Source organism: Podarcis bocagei (genome assembly GCF_964188305.1).
Source record: "Podarcis bocagei genome assembly, chromosome: 13".
Classification (NCBI taxonomy): domain Eukaryota; kingdom Metazoa; phylum Chordata; class Lepidosauria; order Squamata; family Lacertidae; genus Podarcis; species Podarcis bocagei.
The window spans coordinates 50,699,229-50,726,917 of NC_138138.1; the positions used below are offsets into that span (position 1 = coordinate 50,699,229).

General features: G+C 50.0%; 1 protein-coding gene across 1 annotated transcript; it reads right to left on the minus strand.

Annotated features, from left to right (window-relative positions):
* MMP14 (matrix metallopeptidase 14) lies at positions 1-27,673 on the minus strand. Its single transcript, XM_081167918.1, has 10 exons — positions 27,194-27,673; positions 14,872-15,020; positions 10,060-10,182; positions 8,858-9,165; positions 8,194-8,355; positions 7,507-7,670; positions 6,702-6,840; positions 6,166-6,316; positions 3,879-3,994; positions 1-2,349 (listed from the first exon to the last, which is right to left on the minus strand). Exons 1-10 carry the CDS (start codon positions 27,290-27,292, stop codon positions 2,027-2,029), a joined length of 1,734 nt encoding a protein of 577 aa, XP_081024044.1. The 5' UTR covers positions 27,293-27,673; the 3' UTR covers positions 1-2,026.
* Positions 27,674-27,689: the final 16 nt, after the last annotated feature.

Genomic DNA, 27,689 nt, shown 5'->3' on the forward strand with positions numbered 1-27,689 from the left:
TACTAAAAAGGAGGGGAAATTCCAGCATTTATTTTTTTCCAAAAAAAAAAAAAATCTCTGGTGATTATTTTTAATAACAAAATAGTCATGAACAAATTGTGCGGGGACAAAAATAAAATAAAATAAATGTTTGAAAACTCCCAGCATTTTGAGTCCATTTCCACCCAGAAATGGGGGTTTTTATTGCTAAACGTTAAAAGGAATAACAGATTTAAAACAGCCTACAGGCCCCAGCAATGTATGTTATATTCCCCTCCCAAAGAATGGGTGTTTATTAATAATAGCAAAATAATAATAACAATAAAGTGAAACAATAAACAATATTAAAAACCCGCCCACAAACCCAAATGTATCGTTAAACACAGTTTAATTCCGTTTGGAGACCATTTGAAAACACAAGACCCAGAATTCAGACACGCCCTCCCCCACCCCCAATGGAAAATGGTCTGAATAGGAGAGAGTTTAGATACCTCGTTCCCGGCCTGCAGGATTTGGGGGTTCCGTCTCCCACCCCTATTCTGATTTCCCCACCCTGTTAATGCACTATTTTAAACTTTCTTTTTTCAAAAAAGGCATTTCTATAGAATAATTAAAAAATTACATATTCAACAAACAAACAAAATTAAACGTTTTCCCTAAGAAAGGAGGATAAGGCAGTTTGAGGCAGTTCTCTGGTGCAATAGGAATTTTTCTTCCACTCCCCCCCTCCCCGTTTTTTGGAAATTGCTACTTTGCTTTGTTTGGTTTTTTTTAAAGAATCCAGAATGGATTGGAAGTGACAACTGTAAACTTCATGCAGTTATAATCAGACATTGGAGTAAACATTTATGCTAAATCATTTGAACCGTGCTGACCACCTCCATCCCATTCTATACCTCCTCCTCCATCTCCACCTGCAGACCGACCGCCACAACCACCCTTCCCTTTCCTCCTGCTCCCAAACTTGCCCCGCTCTCTGTTGCATTCAAGGTACCAATGGCCAACTCCACCTCTGCTGCGTGGGAGACCTCCACTTTCCCAAGGTTTGGCCCTTTAAGATGCTTCCCCACCTCCGAAAGGTATGAGCTGTCATGCCACGCCCCACATTTTAAACCCCACCCCTTGTCTTCCACCAAGGGCCCTCCCTGTTGGGTCATCTACATAAGCGCTTCTATTGGTCAGCCATGGCTCCTCCCTCCTTATCAAGCCACGCCCAATGGAATGATAACACGAGTTGGAATGCTGTGCTACGTTGCCCCGCCCCAAAATTCTGCAGCTTCCCTATTTCGTCTGCATAGCTCCACCCACTACGAGGCCGAAACCTGCAACTCCCCTCCCATCACTCCTAATAGAGGGTACCCATCCTTCTGCCCATCATTCATTCCCATGTGACCCTGAAAGAAGGCGGGCGGCATTAACAACAGCGGATACTTGGGAGGGTCGCCGTGATAATTTAACCTCGATCCCACCCATGGGAGATCGCGGGGGGGTGGGGGGAACCTTGGTGGGCGTTCACAGTGTGCCGTCTTATCCCCCTGCCTTGCAGGTTGGCAGGTCAAAGCGAAGTCTCCTTTTCCCGAGCGGAGGTCAAGGGGTGCACTGCGACGGGGGTCGGGTGGAGACCGAAACCAGCATGGGGGAAAGTCCTCTTTTGCCTCCTCAAGTTACACTCATGGTGAGCATGCTCAGCGCACCCGCTGGGGGTGGAGGGGATGTGAAGAGACCGAGAAGGAGAAGTGGGGAGGAGAGGAGGGAGAACAGGACCAGGGGAAAGGATGCAGCAGGAGAAAATGGAAGTGGAGAAGAGGAGATCGGGACATGGCTTAAGGAAGTAGCACGCAAGGAGCAGTGGCAGAACGAAGGCCAGAAGAGGAACGCAGGGAGGACAAAATGGCGGCAGGGCAGCACCGGGGAAAGGCAGAGAAGGAAGAGTGTGGCGACTAGGGCAAAAGGGTTCACGAAAGAAGCACCGGAGGAGAGATGGTGGCCAAGGCGAGGGAGACAGGAGGGCCCTGGTGCTCCCAGCCCAGCGAGGGAGCTCGCCTTGTCACACCTTGTCCAGCAGGGAACGCTGGCAGTACAGCAACCGTTTGGGCGTGCCATAGCGCTTGAAGATGAACAGGGCGATCCCCAGGGCAAAGATGGTGAGCAGCAGGAGGATGGGCAACACCACAGCGGCTGCGTTCACCTCCCCTGCTTCCGCATTGTCCACCTCGATGATGATGACCTCCTCGCCGTCTTCCTGGCGGTCCCCGCCCGAGCTGCATCCCATCCAGTCTCGGAGCACAGACTTGGGGTACCCTGGTTCTACCTTCAGCTTCTCGTTGTTGAACTTCCAGTAACGATCTCCCTTGTAAAAGTAGGTGAAAACTATACAGGGGAGGAATAGGGGGTGGTCAAGAAACAGGGAAGAAAATGAGAGTCAATTATAACAGCAAAGGAAAAAATTATCCGAGGGCAACAATGGGATCATTCCCAATAAAATAAAATTCGAGATGGGTTTTGTGAAATTCTGAACCCCACTTTTAATTTGTAAACCCATCTGAGGCAGGGATGTAGGATCTGTCTGGTGGCTACTTCAAAGTTAATTTTCAGTCTCAAGTTGAGGACCTTGCAAAGCACATTTTATTTCGTGTGCAGATTTGGAATTCAAGTGATATCTGCCTGTGTTTTGCAGATTAAGCTTTGGAATCCGAATTTCATTTTCTGCCCCCATTTTGAGTACATATGGAGAATTTGTGGCCCTAATGTTGATTTCAGACCTTCCCTTTGGATTTGACACCAATGTGTCAATTATAAAGGCATGTGTAAATTATAAAAGCAAGACTTTTTTGTGAAAAAAATGGTATTTCACACTGAGTAGTTTCATTATTCTGAAAGCAAAATGTTTTCTATCTGAATCTTCACTTTCATTTCACGTTAGAAATTTGTAAAAATAACCTTTGGTTCCAGATCAACAAGTTTTTACGGCTGGGTTTCAATTCAAGCTATAATCACTTTTTGAGGCATTTTACATTTCATTGTAGCAAAATGGCTTCCTGATCAGAGTTGGGAAGGGTAAAGCTTCCTTTAAAAAAAATTCACATAATGAAAAATTCATGTTTTAATAAACGATTACCTGCTGCAACCCGCTGAATCATTTTAGGAACACAACATTAACTCCACAATGGCGGTCAACGGTATCGCATCAGCCATCTTTCATGAAGGCTCAAACGATTATTAGTCATTAAAACGGGACGCCTTTTGAATAGCTGAGTGTGCAGGGGGCTGATTTTCACACTAGAAGCACCTGGAAGGCATTCTTTGCATAATCTATGCACCTAGGTGCATTGCATTTCTTCAGGAGATTCCTGCGGCTGAGGCCAGGCTACCCTCTGCCAACATCAGGGGACAAGGCAGGCATTGCCTTCACTGCAACGGTGAGGAGACGCAATATTGGACGAGGGCCTGTTCCCGTTGAAATCACTCTCTCAGCCATGATCCTCACTGGGTGAGGCCAGCCCATGTCTCTCAGCCTCACCAGCCTCACAAGGATAGTTCTGAAGGGAAACCGTGCACTCCCTTCATAATAATCAATGAATGAGTAACAATGTCCTAGAGTGCAGCAATTCAGCTTTTTCTGCATAGCTGCAATATGGTGGCTGCTGAATAAGCTCCCTGCTACAATGACTCCAGCTATTAGGTATCAAATCCTGACCCTATCTGCACACCACCATCCAATTTTATTCATGTGCATCCTGTTCACTCTTTCTTGGTCACAGAATGTTGGCAGCTGCTTCTTACATCAGTCAGTATCTGGTGGGCTGCATCCTTCCTAGTTTTGCATTAGAAAGTGGAGCATTTTCATCACCCCCTTTTCTTCCCACCCAATAGCCCCCCCTCCGCTCCCCCTTTCTCACCCTCATCGCTGCCCATAAAAGCCCCCCGGAGTGACTCAGGGATCCCTTCCCAGACAGAAATGTGTTTGGGGTAGCCGGGCTCGACCGTTCGGCTCTCTTCGTTGAAGCGGTAATATCTGAAAAATGAAAAAGAACGCTGTGTTAAAAAGACTGCAGAGCAGAAAGAGAAAAGTAATTGCTTCCCTCTTTGTAGCAAAACCCCCTGACGGGATGAGCAAGAAAGCTGCAGCAGCAGTGATCAAACCTCCCTCTGGTGGCCAGACAATGCCTTAAATTGGAATTCAAGATTGCATGATGTGGCTAAGAGGGCCTTTAGAAAGGGTTAGACCAAGGGTGGAAAACTCCCACCAGCCCTTTCAGCAAGCATGGCCAGTGCTCAGAAAGTTGCAGTCTAAGAATATCTGAAACATCTCATGCCTGCAGTTGTTGGATCTTTGGTGTCAATGAGCAAGACAGCTCTTGAGGATCTACAGGTAAAACGTCTGCAGTGTGCAGCCCAAGCTAAATTTACTCAGAAGAACATCCCCCACTGCCTTGACTTGGGACTTTTTGCCCTGGGCAGTATTCTGAGGTCCGCAGGGCTACTAACTTGCACACAGCAAACTGGCAACCAAAAGAACTAAACCTTTAGGTTTAATAAGGAACCAGAAACACTTCTATGTTGGCCTATCTCTCAAGGTGATCATGCAAAGCAGAGATTCTGAGGGCAGGTGCAGCGTTCAGCACCCTGTCAATCTCAGTTGCCGTTCTTTTGAAATAAAATCCAATCTCTTCGCCCTCAAGGATGGGAAGACAGCCTTGGAAATGTGCAGGTGTTGACTGGTGAAATTACAGAACCCAGAAGGGAAGGACGAGGAAGATTCCTAGTTAGCTGGAGGAGCAGAACTTGCTTCCGTGCCCTGATTTCAGCTCTTTGCCTCCCCCCCTGCAACTCACAGTAGAATATTGTTTGGAAGGGCTATAGCTTGGTGGTACAGCATCTGACTTGCATACAGAAGGGGTTCAATCTCTGGCAACTCCAAGCAGGGCTGCCTGAAACCTTAGAGAGCCGCCGTCAGTCAGCGAAGACAGAACAGTGGTACCTCGCAAGACGAATGCCTCGCAAGACGAAAAACGCGCAAGACGAAAGAGTTTTCCGTTTTTTGAGTTGTTCCGCAAGACGAATTTCCCTATGGGCTTGCTTTGCAAGATAAAACGTCTTGCGAGTTTGTTTCCTTTTTCTTAAAGCCGCTAAGCCATTAATAGCCGCTAAGCCGTTAATAGCTGCTAAGCCGCTAATAGCCGTGCTTCGCAAGACGAAAAACCGCAAGACGAAGAGACTCGCGGAACGGATTAATTTCGTCTTGCGAGGCACCACTGTACTGAGCAAGATGGGCCCCCAATGGCCTAACTCAGTACTATGTCAACTTCCTAGCCTCCTGTGTCCATTTGCTTGCACAAGCAACCTATTCTAGGGCTCGGGGTGTGTTGCGAAAAAGCTTCCCAAAAATTATGCATGGAAAACAAAAAGGACTGCGTCACCTGCAATCTCACAAAAAGGGTCTCACAATGACCACTCGCTTCCCACAGAGACTTGGCTGGCAACCTGCTTCGCTCTGAGAAACTGCAGCAATTTCTCTCCACTCTGCCCAGGGAAGCTGCCATTGCATGGCAACCCTCTCTGCACATGGCCTCCTGGACACAGCAATGAGATTCAGACACTCATGCACAGAATGCTTCGAAAGACCACGATGGATAGGGGTGGGAGCGCTGAGCGAAGGGGCTTGGCTGTGAGACCTCCAACCTCTTCCAACTCTGTTTTGGTCCCAAGGAGCCAGAGCAGATGTACGCAGGCAGAGTTTTGGGCCCAGGCTCGACACAGGTGTCCTGCAGCGCAGTGGAGGGCTGCTGGAAGCTGACTGAAGTGGGATCCCAAGGTTGCGGCCAGCCTGTCTCGCCTGCCGAGCAGGGAGGTGGAGCCTGAGTGTGAGTCCAGGGACCTGAGAGATGGTGAACTGTGCCCAGGCAGGGCAAAGCCACAGGGAATTTTGCAGCAGTCCTGACGTGCAAATTACCCTTCTGACCTGGGTGCAGGGACAAAGGACTCATTGAACCACCCAGTGGTTTCTTCCCCCAAAACAGCCGGCGCTCGTTACCCAAATCCTCCCGCATTTTCACCTGGCAAAGCCAATGACTAGAAGTCTTGAAGCTGAAACAATTTCAATGGTTTGCTGGGTAAGAGGTCTGGTTTGCTGGGTGCGAAATGTGAGCCGCTTTAGTGGGTCACAACAGCTTATCGGTAACTCACTTGTCTCCCCGGAAGAAGTAGGTTTTCCCACTCGGCATCCAGAAAAGAGCGGCATCGATCCGGTCTGTGGGAAGCCCTCTGCCCAGCTCCTTGATGTGCTTCGGGTAGCCGGGTTCCAAGGTGGCCTCGTTGAAGACCCAATGCTTGTCCCCTGAAAGAAGGAAGGCCACCTGATTTCCCAAGATGCACCAGCAGCCTTAACCATATCTAGCATTCCCTAGCCAGAGGACCAAACTTCCACCCCCATCAAACACCACAAAGAATTATGGGGTGGGGCTTTGACCTGGAGGCCAAATTTAGCCCGGCACAGGTCCCAATTTGGCCTACAAGGCTGTTTTCCCATGGAAGGGACTTTGGCAGGACAGCAGCACAGCCCACCTCAGCAATTAAAAGGTATATAAATCACAGTAATTTAAAAATATATATATATTTGGGAAAAGTGGAATAATATATTTAGTTATGTAACATATTGGCATCCCACACTGAGGAAGACCTTGCTGCCTTCGGAAGCAAACAGTTCATAACAGTCCACCAACCTTTAAAGAATACGAATTTGCCGTCTTTCCTCTCATAGGCTGTGTTGATTGTTGAGGGAAGACCAACCCAGAACTGGCCGATAGGGAGAGGGTGTCCGTCCATCACTCGGTTGTTCCGGACTCGCCAAAACCATTTGTCCTGAAAAGCAGCGAGTTTCCAAATGTGTCAAATGATGTAAAACAGTGTTTAAATTGCCCTGCATACTTAGATCGATGGGTCCATGCATGAGGATATTGATGCTAATGGATGTTGCAATAATAGCTGGTGCTTGCACGCTTTTGCAATTCCAGAGTTTGGGCTGATGTTGGTTACTAATGAAAGTTGATGTTGGGTACTGGTTTCTACATTCTGACTATTAAATTTAAAAAAACCACAACATTTTCAGCCCTTAAGGTTAAACAGACAAGCTTGAAAATACATAGCAAATATTAAACCTGTGTTTGTGGAGATTCCACTTAGAATGTCAGTAGCTATCAAGGGAATGGGCACTAGAGGCCTACACACACCTTAGTCTGCACAACCATGACTAATAGAGGCTTAATAAATTACGCAAAATAAGAAAAATGCTAAATCTCCGTATTCCATATACAGGTTGCAGAGTTCAGGGTTCCCCCCAAAGAAAATCTTGTCGCATAATGATGAATCTATCTCTTTTATGTAGCAAACATAAACCCAAATAACAGCATTTTCAGAGATGGCTCCAAAGCAGGGCTATCGCCCTTCCTACAAACTCATAACCTCCCCTCTCTGCTTTGCCCACCCCACAGCCTAAGGCTGTGACTGTGCTCCCCACACTGGGCTAACCTTGAAGACAAACATCTCGCCCCTTAGCACAGCGATGGTGTCAAATCTCCCGTCACAGATGTTGGGGCCGTATGTTGGGTTCTTGGGCGGCCGATCTGGGACCCGGGGCTTCATAGTGGTTCGAGGGATAGGCGGAGGTTTACTGGGGTGGCCGATTTCAGTTCCTGGAGACAAGGATGGAAAGGGTTAATAATCTCAAACCTTTCAGGGCAGGGTTAGGCTCAGCTTTGTGTGTGAATAAAACATGCAATGAAAGTTCTAAGAAGTCAGGGTTACAGCGAAGAACTGGGGTGATTTTAGTTTGGCCTGAGATTTCCCCCTTTTTTGAGGAATCATTAGCCATAACAACTTAAAATCAAACCTCCATGTTCAAGGGCACTATTCCGCCAATTACAAAATGGCAGGGGGCAAACAACAGAGATGAATGACTCCGTTGCGCTCCGGAGCATATCCCTATTCCAAAGAAAGCAGCTAGTTGTCAGTGTAAAGTCAGAAAATCAGCTGAGTGGAACTGGAAGCAGAAAGCCTCAAAGTAGGCCAGGAAAACATGGCCGCCATTCCCTTGAAGCACTCTCTTAATTGGCCATGCTAAGGGAACAACAATTGACATGTGAGAGTGATATAAGAGTAGAAATGGAATCAGGCCAAGGGGTCAGAAGTCACAACGGAAGTTAAGAGGGGTCATACCATACAATTGCTGTATGCCACGCCGGTCATCTTCCGGCAACTCAAAGTTATCCGTTTCCATCCATTGGTAGAAGGGGGCCATGATGGCGGACGGGTCGTTCGAGTGCTCCAAACCCAGAGCGTGGCCCAATTCGTGCACCGCAACCAGGAAAATGTCATTTCCTACGAGGAGGGAAGCAACGATTTACCAGCGTCCTTTGCAAATGGTTTGCCAGAGTCAACCATCCCCTCAAGATGAAGGACACTGAATGGTTCAAGGAGTGCAAAAATCTTGGCCAAGGGGAATTTAGCACTACTTGGGTCAAGGATAGCTGGACACGGGGCCATTCTTTCACAGATATCGGTTCTGATCGAACAAAGGCTGGGCTCAGGAGAAAATAAGGAATTGGATACAGGGGGTTTCCTTCCTAAGAAGTCCTTCTGCTTTTGTCTAGAACTCACTTCATTATGAGATTTGGAGAACTAGAAAAAGGAAGTGATGTTCTGGCTGGTCTCGAGCCGATGAGGAGAGAGGGGTTCCTTTTTCTCACCGGTTGTTACTCATAGTGACTCATTCCCACGCAAGGGTTCATCAGTCATGTCTGCCACCATCTACGCTTCTTCTTCCTGACATTTTATCTCCCCCCACCCCAAAGTCCTTCCAGCACCTTAAACTTCCACTCACCGCTAAGGTCATCGCTGCGGGAAGTCCAGGGCTCCGCAGCGTCGAAGTGAGTGTCACCACCGATGTGGGGCCCAGGGAAGTAGGCGTGGGCCAAGAAGCCTCCTTCGCCATCGAAGGGGGTGCTGTCGCCGTGGAAGCCTTCGGCGAAGAAGATCATGATGTCGGCCTGCGGCTGGCGGCCCTCGCGCACGTCCGAGTAGGAAACCTCACGGAAGCGCAGTGGCGTTACAGACTGCCACACACTGAAGGCGCGTCGGATTGCGGTGAAAGTGGCGTGCTCTCCTACCTTGGGTGTGTAGTTCTGGATACTGGAACAGAAGCAGACGTTGAAATACCAAGGATTTTGGAAAGGCCCGTCCTGATACCTCAACCATCTCAGGCATGTAGGCCTCTGAACCTGTGTTGCTTCCACAAAGGGATCACTTAGACATCCCTCTCAGGATCCCTAGAATCCTCCTAATCAATCATCCCTGTCCAACCAGCTTCAGATTTCCTTTTGTCCGGCTAAAATGACCTTCCAAGCTCTCCCTCCTTTCTCAGTCACGCACCCCATTTAGCTGCTTCCCCCTCTTAAGATGGCTCTTCAGGCAGGACAATGGTGCCAAAAGCTTGTTATGACTTCTGCCCTTCCTCTGACAGCTACTTTGGGAAACTTTCAGGGAAAACACTGAAAAATAGGGTGGGAGAAATCTGCTCCGTTGCCTGGAAACCTGGGAATCTGGATTTGTAGCGCTAAACGTGTTGGCTTATTCGGACCATCAGATTTCTTCCTATCTTAAGTGTTTAGTTTGAGCAAATGATGTTTGCTAGAATACATGTGGGGCACTCAAAAATGAAGCTGCAGAGCAGGAAATTGAGAGTGGGGCTTGAGGAGTCAGACTTTGCCTTCCATGTACTCCCAGGTCTTTCTCAAGAGGCCACTACGCTGCCTTTTTACTCATGCTTTTTGCCTCACTGTCTCATCTCCTAAAAGGTTCCCCCTTTGAAGTCCCACGTTGATTTCAACATCAGGACGACACGAAATGTGTATAAAAATAACTCCATATTTGCATTTTCTTCTGGTAACAAGTCAGAATTCTGCCCCCCGTAATTCTATATCGCCTGCCTTTCTTCTGACAGAGCCATCCCCACAGCTAATTCTCCTTTCCCACAGATCAGCCCTTCGACTCCCTGCCCCACACCGTCTTCTCTGCCAACCTCACCAAAAAGTAAGATCGTAGTGCGACCACTTCAGCCCTTGGATGGCGTAGCGCCTGCGCCGGACATTGGCCTTGATCTCCGCTCCAAATTTATCTGGGACGCCGCAGCGGGGCCTCTTCATAGCCCTAGAAGAAGGAAGACGCCTTTAAGGTTCCAGCTGCCCTTGAGAAACACATTTCTATCTCACCAAAGTCTCTGTAGGTCGACCTCCCCATGTTAGCCGTGCGGACAACCTGCCCGGGCTCAGCAACTTGTCATGAGGTCCGTCTCTCTTCATGCGCCGCCTCTGAGAGAGGGGGACAATGTGGGAAAAGCTTTTTCAATGATCACTCCCCGATTGTGGAATTGTGGAAAGCCTGGCACCACCATTGCCAGCTTTCAGTTGCCAGGCTAAGTCATTCCTGTTTACCCTTGGTTCCTTCTTGGAATCATACTACAGTATGATTTCCGGCCTGTCTGTGGTGTTAATCATTTAGTAGGCTGGGGTAGCATGTGTCCTTCGTATAGGGTCAGTATTGTTGGAGGAGCGCTTTCAGCAAAAAAATTATAATTGTATTTTATTGACGCGTTTGCTTTTAAAAGTTCGAAGTATTTGCATATTTTATGGACTGCTTTGAGACTTACATTTAGAAAGCATGAGATAAATGGTGATGTTGGTGGTTGACGATGCCTTGACATCTGGCCAGCATTTACCGCTGCTTCTGTCGGAACAGTTATTTACATTCTAGCCATCTTGAAACTAGTGGGGGTTGGTGCGTATCAAGACAGGTAGAATGGAAGACATGGGGACACAACAGCAGGTGAAGTCAGAGTCAATGGCAGACAGAGCCAGCTCATTCTAGTTCTGTCTGCCATCCTTTTCCCTGCTTGGTCCTAAAATGGCAACACTGAGACTAAGGGAGAGGAAGCAGACAGGGTGCTTCCACCCTTGGCCAGACTGTAGACAGGAAAGCAGAGGTGGAGAGCTGCAAACCGAGGTTGGTGGGGCAGTGTGGTATTTGTATCTATGGGACCGCCTCTCCTGTTATGCCCCGCGGAGGACCTTAAGGTCCACAAATGACAACACTTTGGAGGTCCCAAGCCGCAAGGAGGTTAGATTGGTCTCAACTAGGGCCAGGGCCTTTTCAGTACTGGCCCCAACTTGCTGGGACGCTCTGTCACAAGAGACCAGGGCCCTACGGGATTTGACATCTTTCCGCAGGGCCTGCAAGACGGAGCTGTTCCGCCTGGCCTTTGGTTTGGACTCAGTCTGACCCTCATGTTTCCCTCCCCTTATGGTTTTGATTTACAGGCTACTACTAAAATGAGGCTGCATTTTAAATTGTATTTTAACCTGTATTTTAATTAACGGTTTTTTCTTTTTCTATTACGTTTTATTGCAGTTTTATTGGTGTTAGCCGCCCTGAGCCCGGTTCTGACCAGGGCGGGTGGGGTATAAATAAAAAAATTAATAACAATAATAATAAGCCAGCCTCTGCCGCTTGAAACTACAGATGGAGAACGATTCAAGATGATGATGCTGTGATCATACACGATTCCCACTGCTATGAAGACCAAGAGAAGGAAGACTCCTAAGGAGGCAAAGCCCTGTCTCTGCTCTCTGATTGCATTGATATCATTTATTATTATTTTTAAATTTGTATACCACCCTTCAACCGTAGATCTCAGGGGCAGTTCACAACATAGAAATACAAGAGGTGGTATCATAGACTGAGGAAGCTAAGCCAGTAGCCGCCGGCCCGTAACTCAGACAACCGATTCTGGGTCTTATTGAGAGCAGGAGGCAGGCTGACGACAGCTCCATTAGACAGAAGATTGTACGAGGTAACTTTTTGGTGGATTGGGCCCCCATGGATTCATGCGGAGGGGTATCGTTCCGGGCTTCTGCTTCAGGAGCCATAGTGTTGTGGGAGAGTAGCACAAAGTTTTGCATGCAAGAATAGGACCTAGGAGACCAGGTTTCGAACCCCTACTCAGCTGCCTGGGTGGACCTGAGGCCGATCGCAGTCTCTCTGCGTAACCTGCTTCACAGGGTTGTTGTGAGGAGGGGCTGCTGCCTGAAACAACGGCATATGCACGCCAACTTGTTTCTCCGGCACTGTCGTTTGCCAGGGTGCACACTAAGTCATTCTTTGCCAATTCCACAATTCCCTCTCCCTTCCTCCACACCCACAATTCTGACTTCCTCTGCCTAGCATAAGAAGCCTTTCTGGGATGCTTTCGGCACTGGGATAAGGAAAACAGTAGCCCCACCCCACCAAAGTTGTTGGACTCCAAGCCCCATCATCCCTGATCAACCCTCTCGCCCAGCCCTTCCCCGTATCATTACTAAGCCAGAACAGACAAGCAAATAACATGTTTTAAAGGGTTTCTCTTGCCCCACTCTTCCTTTTTGCAAAGGATCCCCAAACAGCTTTCCACAGCTCTGGATGCCTTGGACTACAAATCCCATCATCCAGCGTGTGCATGGAGTTCTTACACTGGTTTATCAGCTTTATACAGGCCAAGGGGTGCCAATTTGCTGCCAGTCACCTAGCTCTATATGCCAAACATAGTGGAGATGTGCTAGACTTTTCGCTTTCCCAATATTTGTTGACCAAGGCAGAGAAGACACCAGGCCTGTCACCTTCAGTTTGGCCATAGTTTGCTGGGCTGGCAGTGGCAAGGCTGGCGAAAGCGAGACAAGGCCAGCTCCAGGCAATGCACATCTCTGCTTGTAGGCAGGAGACGTCCATGCCAGCTCTCAAGGTGGAGCCTGGCTGAGGCTTTGCAGGGGAGGAGAGCAGAGGGCAGTCCTGGCATACCTCAACAGGCGTGGCAAATAAAATTGCTCTTTCGGCTGGAGTTTGCAATTATGTGACAGGCAAGTGCTAGCCCTAGACTAAACTGGGTTGGGGGGAGCTTAGAAAGAGGGAGCAGAGAGGGGATGGAGAGGGGAAAGGTAAACACTTGTAAAAAAAATGTTAATTAAATCTTTTGCTAGCTTATAGTTTAGGAACCACTTAACGTGCTTTAAAGGACGATGTTGCACATTGCAGTTGGCAAGTACGCACTGCCACCACGAAAGATGAGCCCCCACCTCACAGAGAGAGAGTTCATAATCAAGGGGGGGGCAGAAGTACATACATTTGCCCCCCCCCCCCACTGCAAAATTTGTAGATCAGGCACTAGAAAACCCACCATTTCCCACCCGGAAGCTGCTTCTGAGTCCTGTTTAAAATTCTCCTCCTCCTCCTCTGTTCTTTGTACCCTCGCCAAGCTCTTGTGGTGTGGAGTTCCACTGGTCAGCCCTAACTCCACCAGACACTGCTTGCTCTGTATGCAATACTAGGGCCACCCCTGGGACAGGATGCCGCTCAGCCGTTCTGCCTGCTTGCCAGCACTGGGAGCTGGAAGCCAGCCACCCAGCCACAACCACAGTCCCAGCCTTTCTCTCAGTTACATCATGGCCCTTTTAGGTGGTTTCATAATATCGTGTTCCCACCACCAGCGTTTTGAGAAACGCCATGCGGCATTTTGGAAAAACTGCCCGTAGGCCTTCAAGTCTTCAGAAGTTTGGATAGGAGTTTTCTGAATGCAGGAAGCACCTCGCAAGGGACAAATCTCAGCTCTTGAACTGGTGGTCTTGCCTGTCCTGAGTTCGAGATTTATCATCTATGAGGTGCTCCTTGAATTCAGAAAATCCAGTAGAGCTTTATCAAGGCTGGGTCTCGTCAACCGTGTACCCCGAATGAGGAAGGCCCTCACAGTTGTCCTCTCCCTCAGTTCTCCTCTTTATCCAACTTAGGCCGGCAGGCAACCAAGGCACACAGTTGCAGACCACATGCCATAGCTGTCAACTTTTCCCTTTTCTTGCGAGGAATCCTATTCAGATTAAGGGAATTTCCCTTAAAAAACGGGAAACGTTGACAGCTATGCCACACGCTCATTTCAAAATGGCTGAAGCACGGTCACTGAAGGTCGCCATGATAGGACCTGTGAGAAATATATCCCATTTGCTTGATTGGTGCTTGCTTTCAGTACGTAGGGAGACAATTCCCCTCTGATACTGTTTCCCAGTAAAGCAAAACAGTGACTAAAAGACCAAAAACTCTTCGGTTGCCACAGCACCTCAGTGAACCATGTAAATACAATCCATTTTTTTGGACATGGTTTGCAATAAATCACTATTGTTATTATTATTATTACTATTTACTGCTACACCTTAAAACTGGGGTCCCAAATGATTTGGGGCCTGGGGCACATTTGGAACCCCCAAAAACTGTTGTAGGGGAGCCTCAAAAGCACGCATTTCCCATGAGAAAACCCAGCAATGCTCAGAAACCCCTCAAGAAAGAAAAGAAGGCAAAACAGCTACAAACACCCCAAAATGAATGAAAACACAGACAAAAAAAAGCAGGCAGCAGCCTTCTCTAGAAACATGCAACTCTCCCAGCCAAACAAACCCCCACACCACCCAAAATAAAGCTAAAAATTTAAATTATTGGGAGGGAGAAGAGCATTATTGCCTTCAAAAGGGCATGGGTCTAAAAGAGATTTTAAAAGAGGGTCTTCTCTTGTGGGTAGGGGTGAAGCAAAGTTCCCAAGGCTTTTATCGGTGAAAAGAGAGAAGAGTTGCCACTGGATTTTGAAAGGGAGAATTTGTCACACCAAGGGCCATGGTGGCAGAGCCTGAGCATTGCAATGTAGACGTCCGCAAGGCCCCCTGCCTGACACCCTGGAGAGCTGCTGCCAGCCAGTGTAGGCAATGCTGAACTGGGTGGACCCAGGAAGGAAGCGAGCAGCGGCAGCAGCAGCAGGAGAAGGGAACTCACTTCATGGTCTCGGAGTCCGCCGTGCCCGTCACCTGAAGGCCGTAGAACCGCTGCATGGCCGAAATGGCGGCCGTGAGCGACTGTGGGGAGCGCTGAGTGTGCGTCCGAAGGTCTCCGGGGGGCAGGTAGCCATACTGCTGCAGCCAGGCCTGGGGGGAGAAAGGAGAAGGGTGTGAGAAGCACAGCCGTCCTCACAAGCAGTGGTCGAAATTCCCCAGGCATGTTTTGCTTATTTATTGCATTTATATCCCAACTTTTTCTCCAAGGAGTACATTGTTGACCCCCCCCCCCAGTTAATCCCGACAAGAACCCTGTGAGGTAGGTTAAGGGACTGTAACTGGCCCAGTGACCTTCATGGCCGGGTGGGGATTTGAACCCTGATCTCCCAGGTCCTAGTCTGACACTCTTAATGGCTCCAGCCCACTGGCTTCCTGGGGCACTTCTGCAATGGGGCAGCTCTATAAATTAAGTAGGTAAATAAAATATGGGGAAAGCCAAATGTCACTTAGAAAGGATCTGAAATATTTTCTTTGAAGCTTGAACCTGTTTTATTCTGGGTTGTTTTATTCGACGTTTCAGTGAGCTGGAAACCAAATTTTGAGATTGTTTCTTTAAAATATTAAGCAGTATAGAAATGAAATGAATAATAATCATAATGAAGACAACAAGAAATTCTACCGCAAAAAAGGCGCCTAGACATTGCATTGCAGTGACCAGGTTTAAGGTGCCATTTGGCGATTAGCTTATATATCTCGAGTTTGGTCACAAGCGCACTTGTGAAGCCGGAATCACTGCAAAGGGTACACAACCCAAAAAATGCAGAATGGAAGACTGAGCCATGACAAATTGTTTCAGGATTTTTTCTTTCTTCCGTCCATTTCTACCTACAGGCTTCATTCTCACTAAGATGGTCAGACCTGTGTCTGGACTGTGCCACCTCAATCTGCTGGGGGGGGGGCTCACCCGATTTAAAACAAAAGCCCTTCAGGCAGAGGATGAGCACGGCAAAGAATATCAGAGCAGCCGCCTCTCTGATGTGCTGATATTTTCTGCAAGGGGGTTATTTTCATATGGACAGGAATTTGGGCCTACATGCCCACCCCTTCGACCATCTGAAGTGGTACAGCCCAGTCTTGGCTCACCGCTTTGGTGAGAGCTCGGCCACAGAATCATAGGGTTCGAAGGAACCAGACACAGATAGAGGCCAACCCCTGGCCTCAGAACAAGGTTTTCCACAAATCCCAGCCCTTCTCCTGCTAGCTCCGCTCGCCGCATGCAGGCACGCTCTGGATAGCTCAAGAAAAACAAAATAGCTGGCTGCCAGGAGGATCAAACAAACTGGGTTGGGGAGCCTGTGGCCTTGAAGACCTTTGCAGGACTACATCTCCCATCATCCTTAGCCATTGGCCACACTGGATGGGGTTGAGGGTAGTTGGAGTGCAGCAATGTCCAGAGGGTCAAAAAAGTTCAGGACCCTCCATAGATTACGAATCCATTTACAAAGGACTTGGATAATGGGGCACAAGGCTCCCCACTATTGGTATTCTGTGCTTCTTCTATCCCAGTGGTAGGGAAGATTTGGCCCCTTCAGATGTTGCTGGACTACAACTCCCATCACCCCTGCCCACTGGTCATGCTCATTGGGGATGATGGGAATTGTAGTCTATCAACACCCAAAGGGCCACATGTCCCCCACCCTTGATCTATTTCCATATACTGTCAGCTCTGCCATACTATCCATGGCAAAGACTCACCGCCCAATAATTGCTGGTATCAATCCCACTCAGTGCTTCCGTCTTTCAGCATATTCCCGTCTCTGTCCTTCCCACACTCCTCCCTACATATCAATCCATTTGTGTGTTCTCTGTTGCCTGCTTTGAGGTAGGGCATCTTTTAGAAAGGACACCCCTCAACTATCAACCTTCCCCTCCACATACGCCTATCCACCTACATAATCACTTTGTGGTTTCGTTTTTACAATCCAGCAGAATATCAAATTTATGAACTAAACAAATAAAGTTCACAGTGCATTCCTTCTGTTTCCATATATATATATAGTTTATCATGGGGTATGAGGACCTGTTTAGTGCTTTGGATGCCGTCGGACTCCAACTCCCATCAGCATGGTCAATAGCCAGGGATCATGGGAGCTGTAGTCCAACAACACCTGACTGGCCCTAGCATCCTCAGTCCTGATCTATTGACTCCATCTTTCTTTCCTTTCTCTGTCCATCCGCTTTTCCTCCCCAATCGCTGCCCATCCACCGACTCATTCCCATACGTTCAACTCATCTTTCTGTCCATCTGCCAATCTGTTAAAAGTATGCTGTGAGCCCAAAGCACCTACTGATTCAGGAGCTGACACATTGTGCCTCTGCGTGATCGCGTTGCCCTCCTTCCCATCATTCTTCACTGGATGAAAGGCAATAGCGACGAACAGGGCATGATAAATTCATTCCATTGCTCCCAATACAAAGAACCACCTGATCTCAAGAGGAGTCATACCCAGAACAGTGGGGTTGGACTCTACAATTCTGTGATGACTGTGGCTGGTGCTAAGGGGAACTTACCCCACACCCTGCCCCCTGCCCAGTTCAGTCAGGGGAACATCAAATGCAACCTTAAGTTCCACAAATTTCAGTGGGATTTATTAAGTGCTTCCTTCACTTATCAGTTGCTTTGTGTGTCAGCTTCTGCCAGGCACACAGGCCTTGTGGCTGTCTCAGTTCCTCCCCCCTCACCGCCCCACTGCTCCCCTTCCATTGATCTTTACAGTGAATCACTCTGTCTGCAGCCATTTTCAGGCATGGTGACCCTTGGTAAAGCAGGCTGGGCAAGACTCTCCTCAGATCTAAGACGCCTGGGATCAGATCTTCAGATGCTGGTCTCTGCAACGCTTTTGGGGAGCTGCTCTTGTGGCGAGACTGGAATTGAGCAGCATGAAAAGAACAGAGCAGGAAGAAGAAGAAGAAGAAGGGGAAGGGGGGGTCATCTCTACAAGGAACTGTGGTTCAGGATTGACACTCATTATAGATCATCTCCTTGCGTAACATCAGGTGATTCAAAAGGGATGTTGCTCAGAGGGAGAAACCCAGGGAACAAGCAGCAAATGAATTATTGTGGGGAAGACAGAGAGAAGAACTGGGAAAGGAGAAGAGTTAACTCTTTGTGATGCGATAGGTTTTGCAATGGCGATTCTCCCACCTCTGCAAAATGCAACTGCACGGCCGGATCATTTAACAGGGCCTCCTAGCCTGTCAATCCATTTCCCGACAGCAGCCGACCCCAAAAGAACGTCCTGAGACATAAGCAGGGCAGGTCTTTCCTGATATCTATCCCTGGTGCCTGTTCTTTACTCAGAGGTAGACTGCCTCTGCACATGGAAGTGTCATTTAGCTACAGAGAGAAATGTCTCTCCCTCTCTCGGAAGACCAGAACTCAGGGGCACGCCATGAAAAATCAGCTGAGAGGGCAGACAGTGCAACTTGCAAAGGTATGACAATGGCCAGCTTGGCTTGAAGGGCATTAGAGGGGCAATCAGCCACATTCCCAGAAGGAAAGAGAGGTCTGTCTGTGATTACTGGCCTTGACAAATGAAATACTGTAGAACCTCCACGCCTAGTAACAGTGTACCTCTCTCAATGCCAGTTGCTGGAAGGGCACAAATACAGGAGAGGGCTATTCTTGTTTACACACACTGCTTGAGAGTTTCCTGGCCACCCCTAGAAAGAGGATGCTGGATGAGATCAACTCTTGGCCTGATCCAGCAGGGCTCTTCTTCTATTCTGGTGTTCTTATCATGGCTGGTAGCCATTGGCAGCCCTGTCCTTGGAACACCCTAATTTTGGCTTTTCATACAGTGGATGATACAACACAGCTGCTGCCCCTCTGTCTGCAAGTTTTATTTTTAATAGCTGTCAAACAATCCAAGAGGGGTTTTTTTTTAGCTGATTAATCACCTACCTTTTAACCAATTCATCAGCTGATTAAAGCCCACTGGGGAGAGTTATTAGGTTGTTGTTTTTATTTTGATTATATATTTTGTGGTTTTATATTTTGATTTTGTTCTGTGAACTGCCCTGAGACCTCCTGGTATAAGGAGGTATAAAAATTCAATACATAATAATAATAATAACAATGTACTGACCCAGCTTAGCCATGGTTTAGTGCGAATGCACAAACATGCAGGTTTCCTGGATAGCAGATTGTGACCACTTCTCCTCCTGCACTGCTGTTTGCTAAGACATGGTTTGGCTGAACATGACCTTTTGAGATGCAACCAAGGTTTGTTCCATGGTTTTACCATTCATGGATAAACCACAAGTCTGGGATCAGACATAACACCTTGCCAAACCATAGCTTCACTCACAACAGCAGCAGCTGGGCCAGAGAAGGAACAAAACAGCCACAACCTAGGAACCTGTTTGCTCTTTCCCACTTAAATAATGGTTTGGGGCTTAGTGCTTTGGGTACACTGAGCCAGTGAAATGTACCGTATTTTTCGGACTATTGGACGCACCGGTCCTTAGGACGCACCTAGATTGGGGGGGGGGGGGGAAATAAAGGCAAAAAAAATTTATCCCCCCCCCAGGCGCGGGGCTGGGGCGGGGAAGCCCGAGCTTCCCCCTCCCCCAGAACGGGACCCAGAGCCATGCTTTGGCATCGCTCTGGGAACTTGCGGGGCTGGGGGAGGAGGAAGCCTTCCGCCAACCTCCAAACCATGTCGGGAGACAGCGGGATGGCGCGCTGCGCCTCTCCCGCTGTCCCCCGAGCTTGTGGGGCTGGCGGTGGGGCTCTCCTGAAGCCGGGAGGTTGTGGGGATGGTGGGGGGGGGAGAAGCAGGCTTGCTTCTCCCTCCCCCAGCCTCCCGATCAGGTCGGGGAAAAGCGGGATAGCGGAGCGCCGCCATCCCGCTTTCCCCCGACCTGATCTGGAGGTTGTGGGGATGGTGGGGGGGGGAGAAGCAGGCTTGCTTCTCCCTCCCCCAGCCTCCCGATCAGGTCGGGGAAAAGCGGGATAGCGGAGCGCCGCCATCCCGCTTTCCCCCGACCTGATCTGGAGGTTGTGGGGATGTGGGGGGGGAGAAGCAGGCTTGCTTCTCCCCCCGCCAGCCTCCAGATCAGGTCGGGGAATAGCGGGGTGGCGGCTCTGCGCCTCCCCGCTGTCCCCAGCTTTTGGGTGCAGGCTGCTGCCCGCAAGCCTTGCGAGCCCGCGGGACATCCCGCCGGGCTTGCAAGACTTGGGATAGCTTCCTGAAGCCTGGAGAGCGAGAGGGGTCGGTGCGCACGGACCCCTCTCGCTCTCCAGGCTTCAGCAAAAGCCTGCATTCGCACCATAGGACGCACACACATTTCCCCTTCATTTTTGGAGGGGAAAAAGTGCGTCCTATAGTGCGAAAAATACGGTAATTTGAAGTAAACACACACACGACTGCACTAAGTTTTAAGAAACATAGAAACTTAGGTTGGTTTGACAGCTGTGGCCTTTCTTGAATAGCAGTAGTCTGACCACCCTGATCTCTAGCACCCTCCAGCTTGGACTACTATAATGTGCTATGCATGGGGCTGCCCTTGAATACAGTTCAGGACCTTCCCCTAATACAGAATTCACCTGCTAGCAATCTACTTGGTTTATCTAGAGACATACGACATCAACTCTGAAGGACCTACGCTGGCTCCCCATTCACCAGATATGATAAGCCATCTTCAAATATCTCAAGGGCTGTCACCTGGAAGAGGGGACAGGCTTGTTTTCTCCTGCTCTGGAGGGTAGGATTTGAACCAATGACGAGCTTTCTGGCCTAAGAGCTGTTTGGCAATGGAACTGTCTCCCTTGGGAGGTTGTGGACTCTCCTTCCTTAGAGGTTTTCAGGCAGAGGTTAGATGGCCATCTGTCACAGATGCTTTAGATGAGATTCCTGCCTTGCAGGGGGTTGGACTGGATGACCCTTGGGGTCCCTTCCAACTCTACAATTCTATGATTCTACCACAGAGACCAGTTCAGGGCAATGCTGCCCTAAATCAACCTTCACCAATATGGTGCTTGCACTCTGCTGGTTCTGCACTCTCCATCACCCTTTAGCCCCAGCCAGGATGACGGTGCGAATGTACTCCAAAACACCTGGGAGGACACAAAGTTAGTGACGTCTGCTGTATAAGAGCCCGGGGTTCAAATATCTGCAGGAGTGCCTCCTCTTGTGCCAAGCTGCTTGAGCTCTTAACATCACCACAGGAGATCCTTTTCCACGCTCCACAAAAGGAGAATACTATGCATGCACAATCTTATATGTGCTTACTCAGAAGTAAGGTGGTGTAGTAGTTAGAGCGTTGGACTAGGGCCTGGGAGACCAGGGTTCGAATCCCCTCTCAGTCTTGGAGCTCGCTGGGTGACCTTGGTCCAGTCACTGTCTCTTAGCCTAAAGTACCTCCCAGGATAAGATGAGGAAGGGGGAAAACCATGCTACCTTGAGGAAAGGTGTGATATAAATCTAATAAATAATCAAAACAAGTATTTGATGGGGCTCGCTCCTAGTAAGTGTGCTTACACTTGCAGCCTAAACCTTTTCCTGATATATTTGGCCTTACTTATGAGAGTTAAGTCAAGCAAGTGGGCACAGGGAAATGAGGACTTTAGGGTCAAAGTGAGCAGCAATGTATACATTTCAGCCTCTATACATAAAGGCCTTGTGTGCGTGTTTTTTTCCCAGAAACACACCCCCTTAAGGCAAAGATTTAAAAAAAGAACTTGGAGCAGGCCCAGGTGATGATGTCAAGGAGCCTGACAAATTTCGACACCCTCGGGCGTTGCCAATTATTTTCTTGCCTTCCTATCCGTCCATGACGCTCCCCCCCCCCCAATTTCCCTTGCTCTACTCGCCAACGTTTGGGTATAAAAAAAGACCCCGTGCCCCCGCTTTTTTCCGCTTGCTCTCCCTTCGCACTCCCTCTTGCCTCCCTTCCCTCGCTTCGGGATGGAGCGGTCCCTAAAAAAAGTCACCGTGTCTCATCCCTGAAGTCTCAAAAATATCCCTTGGAAGAGAAAGAGACACAAACAACCCACAGCCCACGCAGCCTTTGGGTACAGTAACCGTCCTGCCCTGCCCTCCTCCTTCGTTTCATCCTAGGCCAGAGCCTTCCTTAGAGTGAATTCCCCAGCCATCCCAGGGCCTTCGCTCTTGTCCGAGCAAACTTGCAAACTTCCTCGAGGGTTCAGACAAGGCCCTCTTTTGTCTCGTCCCTCCCCACATCCTCATTCCTGGCATTCAGACCCCAGTGGCTTAAGGTCACAGCCGCCAACCCCCTTTCAGAGCTGGTACCGCCACTTCCCTGAACTGTTCTTTCCTCTGCCTTCCTATGCTGGGTCCATTTCCTTTTCTTCTTGTTATTATTTTCTTTCCAATTGTAAAATTGGCTGAGAACACCCACATGAAAAGCTGCCCTTTTCCTGCCTGAGTTCTTTCCCCATATTCCTCTCTCCTTCTCTCTCTCTCCCTTTGCATTCATTTTTTCTTCCAAACTTATCACAAAAATTAGGTTACAAGGTAAAAAACATCCTTCCAGTTGCATCTTCTGCCAGTGGATGTCCACCACCATCATTCTAGCCCTCATTGATCCCCAAGTCCTTCAGAGCTCTTTCTTCCAAACCAGCCACCAAGGCCACAGACTTCTTTGTTCCTCTGAGGACATTTCAGGACTTGATTCGGGTTCTTCCCCCATAACATAAAATATTCCCAGCTACCACAAAAAATGTATGTGTGTGTGTTTCAGCAGCAAAAGTTGCTTGGATTGGCAATAAAAGCAAGGAACAAAAAGAAGAAGAGAAAGAAAGGAACTGTAACAATAACAGACACGCCGTCAAAAGCCAAGGAAAAGTTGGAAGGAGACCAAGGTGGTTTGTTTGGGGTTTTTTTTTCCTTCAAGGATTGCGTAACTGAGAGCAGTGTGATCAAGAAAGAGGGAAGGAAGATGGAAGAATGATGGATGGGGAGCCTGAGATATGTATGGCTAAATGGAGAAATATGGATGAGAGATGTTCAATGGGTGACAGAGAGATGGCAGACTAAGAAGTAGATAAGATTAGATGATTGATGGGCAGGTGGAAGCTTTTTTTAAAGGGAATTGAAAGCGGTTTGAGACAGACTTCACTCTCTCTGGTGTATACACATAATTCTTTTGTCTGGCTGAGTGAGGCAAAAAAAAGAATGAAAAGGGATGATGAGTGTGACCACCACAAGTAACAATCCCTCTTTCAAACTCCCTTCAAAACAGTGGATGGAGAGAGAGAGATAAGCGGACAAGCAGGCAGATAGATATGGGAAGATAGGGAGGGAGTTTGAGAACAAAGTGGGCACAGGAAAAGGGTCACAATGAAAGAGGGAATTATCTGCTTGTTGAGAATGGTGAAGGCTCAGAAGCAAGGAATGAATTGTGACTTAACATTACAGTGGTGCCTCGCAAGACGAAATTAATTCGTTCCGCAATTCTCTTCGTCTTGCGGGTTTTTCGTCTTGCGATGCACGGTTTCCCATAGGAATGCATTGAAAATCAATTAATGCGTTCCTAGGGAAACCACCTTCAGGCCAGGTCCGGGGACAGTCTGTCCCGGGACCTCTTCTGAAGGCTGGGGGGGGGGACAAGGGCTTTTCTTCCCACCCCCAGCATTTTAAAAAACCCTGGGACAGCGGAGGACTTCTCCGCTGTCCGGGGGATCTTAAAATGCTGGCGGGCGGCATTTTAAAATCGCCCCGGACAGCGGAGGACTTCTCCGCTGTCCGGGGCGATTTAAAAGCCCCTGGGAAGGCAGGCAGGGGGGAGCAAAGACTTTCGCCCCCTGCCCGCCTTCAGAAGGTGTTCCCACCCCCCCGCCCGGCTTCGCAGCAGCGCTACGAAGCCCGGCAGCTGGGGCAGCTGTTCCCACCCCCCTCCCCCCTTCGGAACATCGTTCCGAAGTGGGGCGGCTGGGGCAGCTGTTCCCGCCCCACCTCCCCACTTCGGAACAGCGTTCGGAAGTGGGGCGGATGGGGCAGCTGTTCCCGCCCCACCTCCCCCCTTCGGAACATCGTTCCGAAGTGGGGCGGCTGGGGCAGCTGTTCCCGCCCCCCTCCCCCCTTCGGAACATCGTTCCGAAGTGGGGCGGATGGGGCAGATGTTCCCGCCCCCCCTCCCCCTTCGGAACATCGTTCCGAAGTGGGGCGGCTGGGGCAGCTGTTCCCGCCCCACCTCCCCCCTTCGGAACATCATTCCGAAGTGGGGCGGCTGGGGCAGCTGTTCCCGCCCCACCTCCCCCCTTCGGAACATCATTCCGAAGTGGGGCGGCTGGGGCAGCTGTTCCCGCCCCACCTCCCCACTTCGGAACAGCGTTCCGAAGTGGGGCGGATGGGGCAGCTGTTCCCGCCCCACCTCCCCCCTTCGGAACATCGTTCCGAAGTGGGGCGGCTGGGGCAGCTGTTCCCGCCCCACCTCCCCACTTCGGAACAGCGTTCCGAAGTGGGGCGGATGGGGCAGCTGTTCCCGCCCCACCTCCCCCCTTCGGAACATCGTTCCGAAGTGGGGCGGCTGGGGCAGCTGTTCCCGCCCCCCTCCCCCCTTCGGAACATCGTTCCGAAGTGGGGCGGATGGGGCAGCTGTTCCCGCCCCACCTCCCCCCTTCGGAACATCATTCCGAAGTGGGGCGGCTGGGGCAGCTGTTCCCGCCCCACCTCCCCACTTCGGAACAGCGTTCCGAAGTGGGGCGGATGGGGCAGCTGTTCCCGCCCCACCTCCCCCCTTCGGAACATCGTTCCGAAGTGGGGCGGCTGGGGCAGCTGTTCCCGCCCCACCTCCCCACTTCGGAACAGCGTTCCGAAGTGGGGCGGCTGGGGCAGCTGTTCCCGCCCCCCCTCCCCCCTTCGGAACATCGTTCCGAAGTGGGGCGGATGGGGCAGATGTTCCCGCCCCACCTCCCCCCTTCGGAACATCGTTCCGAAGAGGGGCGGCTGGGGCAGCTGTTCCCGCCCCACCCCCCCACTTCGGAACATCGTTCCGAAGTGGGGCGGCTGGGGCAGCTGTTCCCGCCCCCCCTCCCCCCTTCGGAACATCGTTCCGAAGTGGGGCGGATGGGGCAGCTGTTCCCGCCCCCCCTCCCCCCTTCGGAACATCGTTCCGAAGTGGGGCGGCTGGGGTAGATGTTCCCGCCCCACCTCCCCACTTCGGAACATCGTTTTAAAATGCTGGGGGTCGGCAGCGAACGCTCCCGACCCCCAGCATTTTAAAACCTCCCCGGGACAGAGACTTCTCTGCTGTCCCTTGGAGATTTTAAAATGCTGGGGGTCGGCAGCGAACGCTTCGCTCCCGCCCGCCAGCATTTTAAGATCGCCCGGGGCAGGTGGGGGGAAGGCAGGCGGGGGGGAGCAAAGACTTTTGCCCCCCGCCGGCCTTCAGAAGAGGTCCTCTTCTGAAGGCCGGCTGTGGGCGAAAGTCTTTGCTCCCGACCGCCAGCATTTCCCTATGGGCTTTCGTCTTGCGATGCAAGCCCATAGGGAAATTCGTCTTGCGAAGCGCCTCCAAAACAGAAAACCCTTTCGTCTTGCGGGTTTTCCGTCTTGCGAGGCATTCGTCTTGCGGGGTACCACTGTACTTGATTTATAAAGGAGCAGGGAGCCAGTTCAAATAACAGAAAGGAAGGAAGAGATTACATGACAATCTGATGGACTGTTGCAAGCTGCCTCGAGGGTGTCTGGGTGGAAATGGTGGTGTGTGAACCCAGTACATAAATGCAAATAAATAAAACTTTAAAAGTACATAAACAAAGGGGAAGGGAAGGGAAGGGAACAGGCAAGGTGGATTTCCATCCACTTTAGGGGAGTTTAAGCTGCAATATTTCTCCAAAAGGGAAGAGAAAAGGTTGCGAAAGAGAATAAAGGCCTTAAAACGAAGGGATTTTGGTAGACATCAATATTGGGGGGGGGGGGCAGAAGGCATGAAAGTGTTTAAGCTGACGGGCAAAATCAAGGAAGAAAGGGAGCTTGCATCAAAGGGACAGCCATCCAAAACTGGAACACGAAAGCGCAGAGAAGTGAGGGAATGGGGAAGGTTGGCAAAAGAACGAATGGAACAGAAAATGCCTTGGCATAGAAAACACCATCTCTCCGTCCAGCTGAAGAACACATCCAAGAAAAGAGGGGAGGGGGTGAACACAAAGGATGGTAAAAGAAAAAGCAAGGGAGGAGTAGATGGAAAGAACAGCTGGAGAAGGAATGTGAATAAAAGAATAGGAGCAAAGGTGATGGGAAGTTTGGCAGAAGGGAGATACAGGAAGGAAAATTCAGAACGTGCCTGACTTGTGAAGGGGCGTCTCAAGAAGAAGAAGAAAAGGGGGAAAGATCAGGAGTGATTGGGAAAGGCCATACTGACCACCAGGGAAGGGTGGATGTCAGAAGCTTCCTAAAGGAGGAGTGCTGGGGAAGGCAGAACACATACAAAGGAATTTGCAAAAAGGAAGGCAGAAATATTAAACTGCAAACAGCAATCAAGCAAAGTGGGGGAAATCAATATATAAGCCCAGTCAATGGGAAGAGGTGAAGGCTCTGTCACTGGAGAGATGGACGAATCCTGTTTAGGTGGAGGGGAGCCACTTGGTTGATAAATAAGTAGAGAATAATGTGTGCCAAGCTGAAAGCGAATGAGTGTGGTAGAGGCCGAGGGAAAGAGAGAGCAAAGGAGAGAGAGGGAATAGAGCCATCTCTGCAGCAGACAAGTGGAGACAAGAACATCGAAGAATGGAGCATTTAAGAGAACTTAGCAGGAGGGGAAAGCGCAGAAGGGAGGAATGAGAAATCTGGGCTGGCAGAGGAGTACAGAATGCAAACGAGAGCGAGAGAGAGCGAGCGAGAGAGAGAGAGAGGTGAGAGAAGAGTGAAACAAGGGGAAAGGCTACTGCGGGAGCAAGAGAATGAGAGAGCGAGGCAGAGGGCAGGAAGAAGGGAGTGGGAAAGCCAGCAAGTGAAGGGGTGGAAATAATGGGGAGATCTTCTCCAATAGGTCTCATTCATAGGAAAATAATAATAATAAAGGTTCCCCGGAACAAAAGCGCACCAAGCGGGAACGTGGAGGAATGAACTGTCCGGTAAGGAAAAGAAAAGGAGGAAAAAAACGCAAGCGGGGAGGAAAGCAGAGAGCAAAGGAGTGGGGAAGGCAGGCGGGTGGAGGGATGCAAGGGAAGGAACGGAGAAGCAGGTCGGGCAAAGGAAACCCTGGGAGATTAAGAGAAAAAGAGGAGGGAGGCACGGAGGAAAGCTGGCCAGGAGGAGGTGGCATTACCTCCCTCGATTTTGCAGGGCACTCACCTCGGGGCTAAAGCGGGAGGTGGAGGATCCGCGGGGCAGGAGGGCGCTCAAGGCCACGGCGAGGGGCAGCAGCCGGAGGAGGGCGAGCCACGGACACATGTTGCTTCTCCCCCCGAGTGTGGCGCTCTGTGGCGATCCTACTCACCCGAAAGCCTTTTTTTTTTCCTCTCCCCCTCTCCCTTTCTCCCGTCGTGCAAAAAAGAAAAAAGTTGCTGGTGTCGAGTTTCTCTGCCCCTCCCTCCCTCTCTCTCCTCTCCCCTCCTCGCGCTGCTTTCCCTCGCTCCCTCCTTCCGCCCCGTCTCTCCCCCTCGCCCAAAGTGGAGACGTGGTCGGGCGCGGGGTCTGGCTCCAATTAGAGGGTTGCGAGGAGGATGGAGAGAGAGAAAGAGACTCCCCTCGGAGGGGAGAAGATGGGAGGAGGGAGGGAGGAAGGGAGGAAGGAGGAAAAGAAAGGAGAGGAAGAAAGGCAGGGAGCCTGCAGTCTTGCATGCGCCTG

What these genes read in the sequence shown, in the direction of transcription:
- MMP14 (XM_081167918.1), bottom strand. Translation starts at nt 27,292, where the DNA reads ATGTGTCCGTGGCTCGCCCTCCTCCGGCTGCTGCCCCTCGCCGTGGCC. An exon ending in GCGAGATGTTTGTCTTCAAG is followed by an intron (nt 6,841 to 7,506) that starts GTTAGCCCAGTG and finishes GCTGCTTTTCAG; the next exon opens with GACAAATGGTTTTGGCGAGT. An exon ending in CAAATTCGTATTCTTTAAAG is followed by an intron (nt 6,317 to 6,701) that starts GTTGGTGGACTG and finishes TCCTTCTTTCAG; the next exon opens with GGGACAAGCATTGGGTCTTC.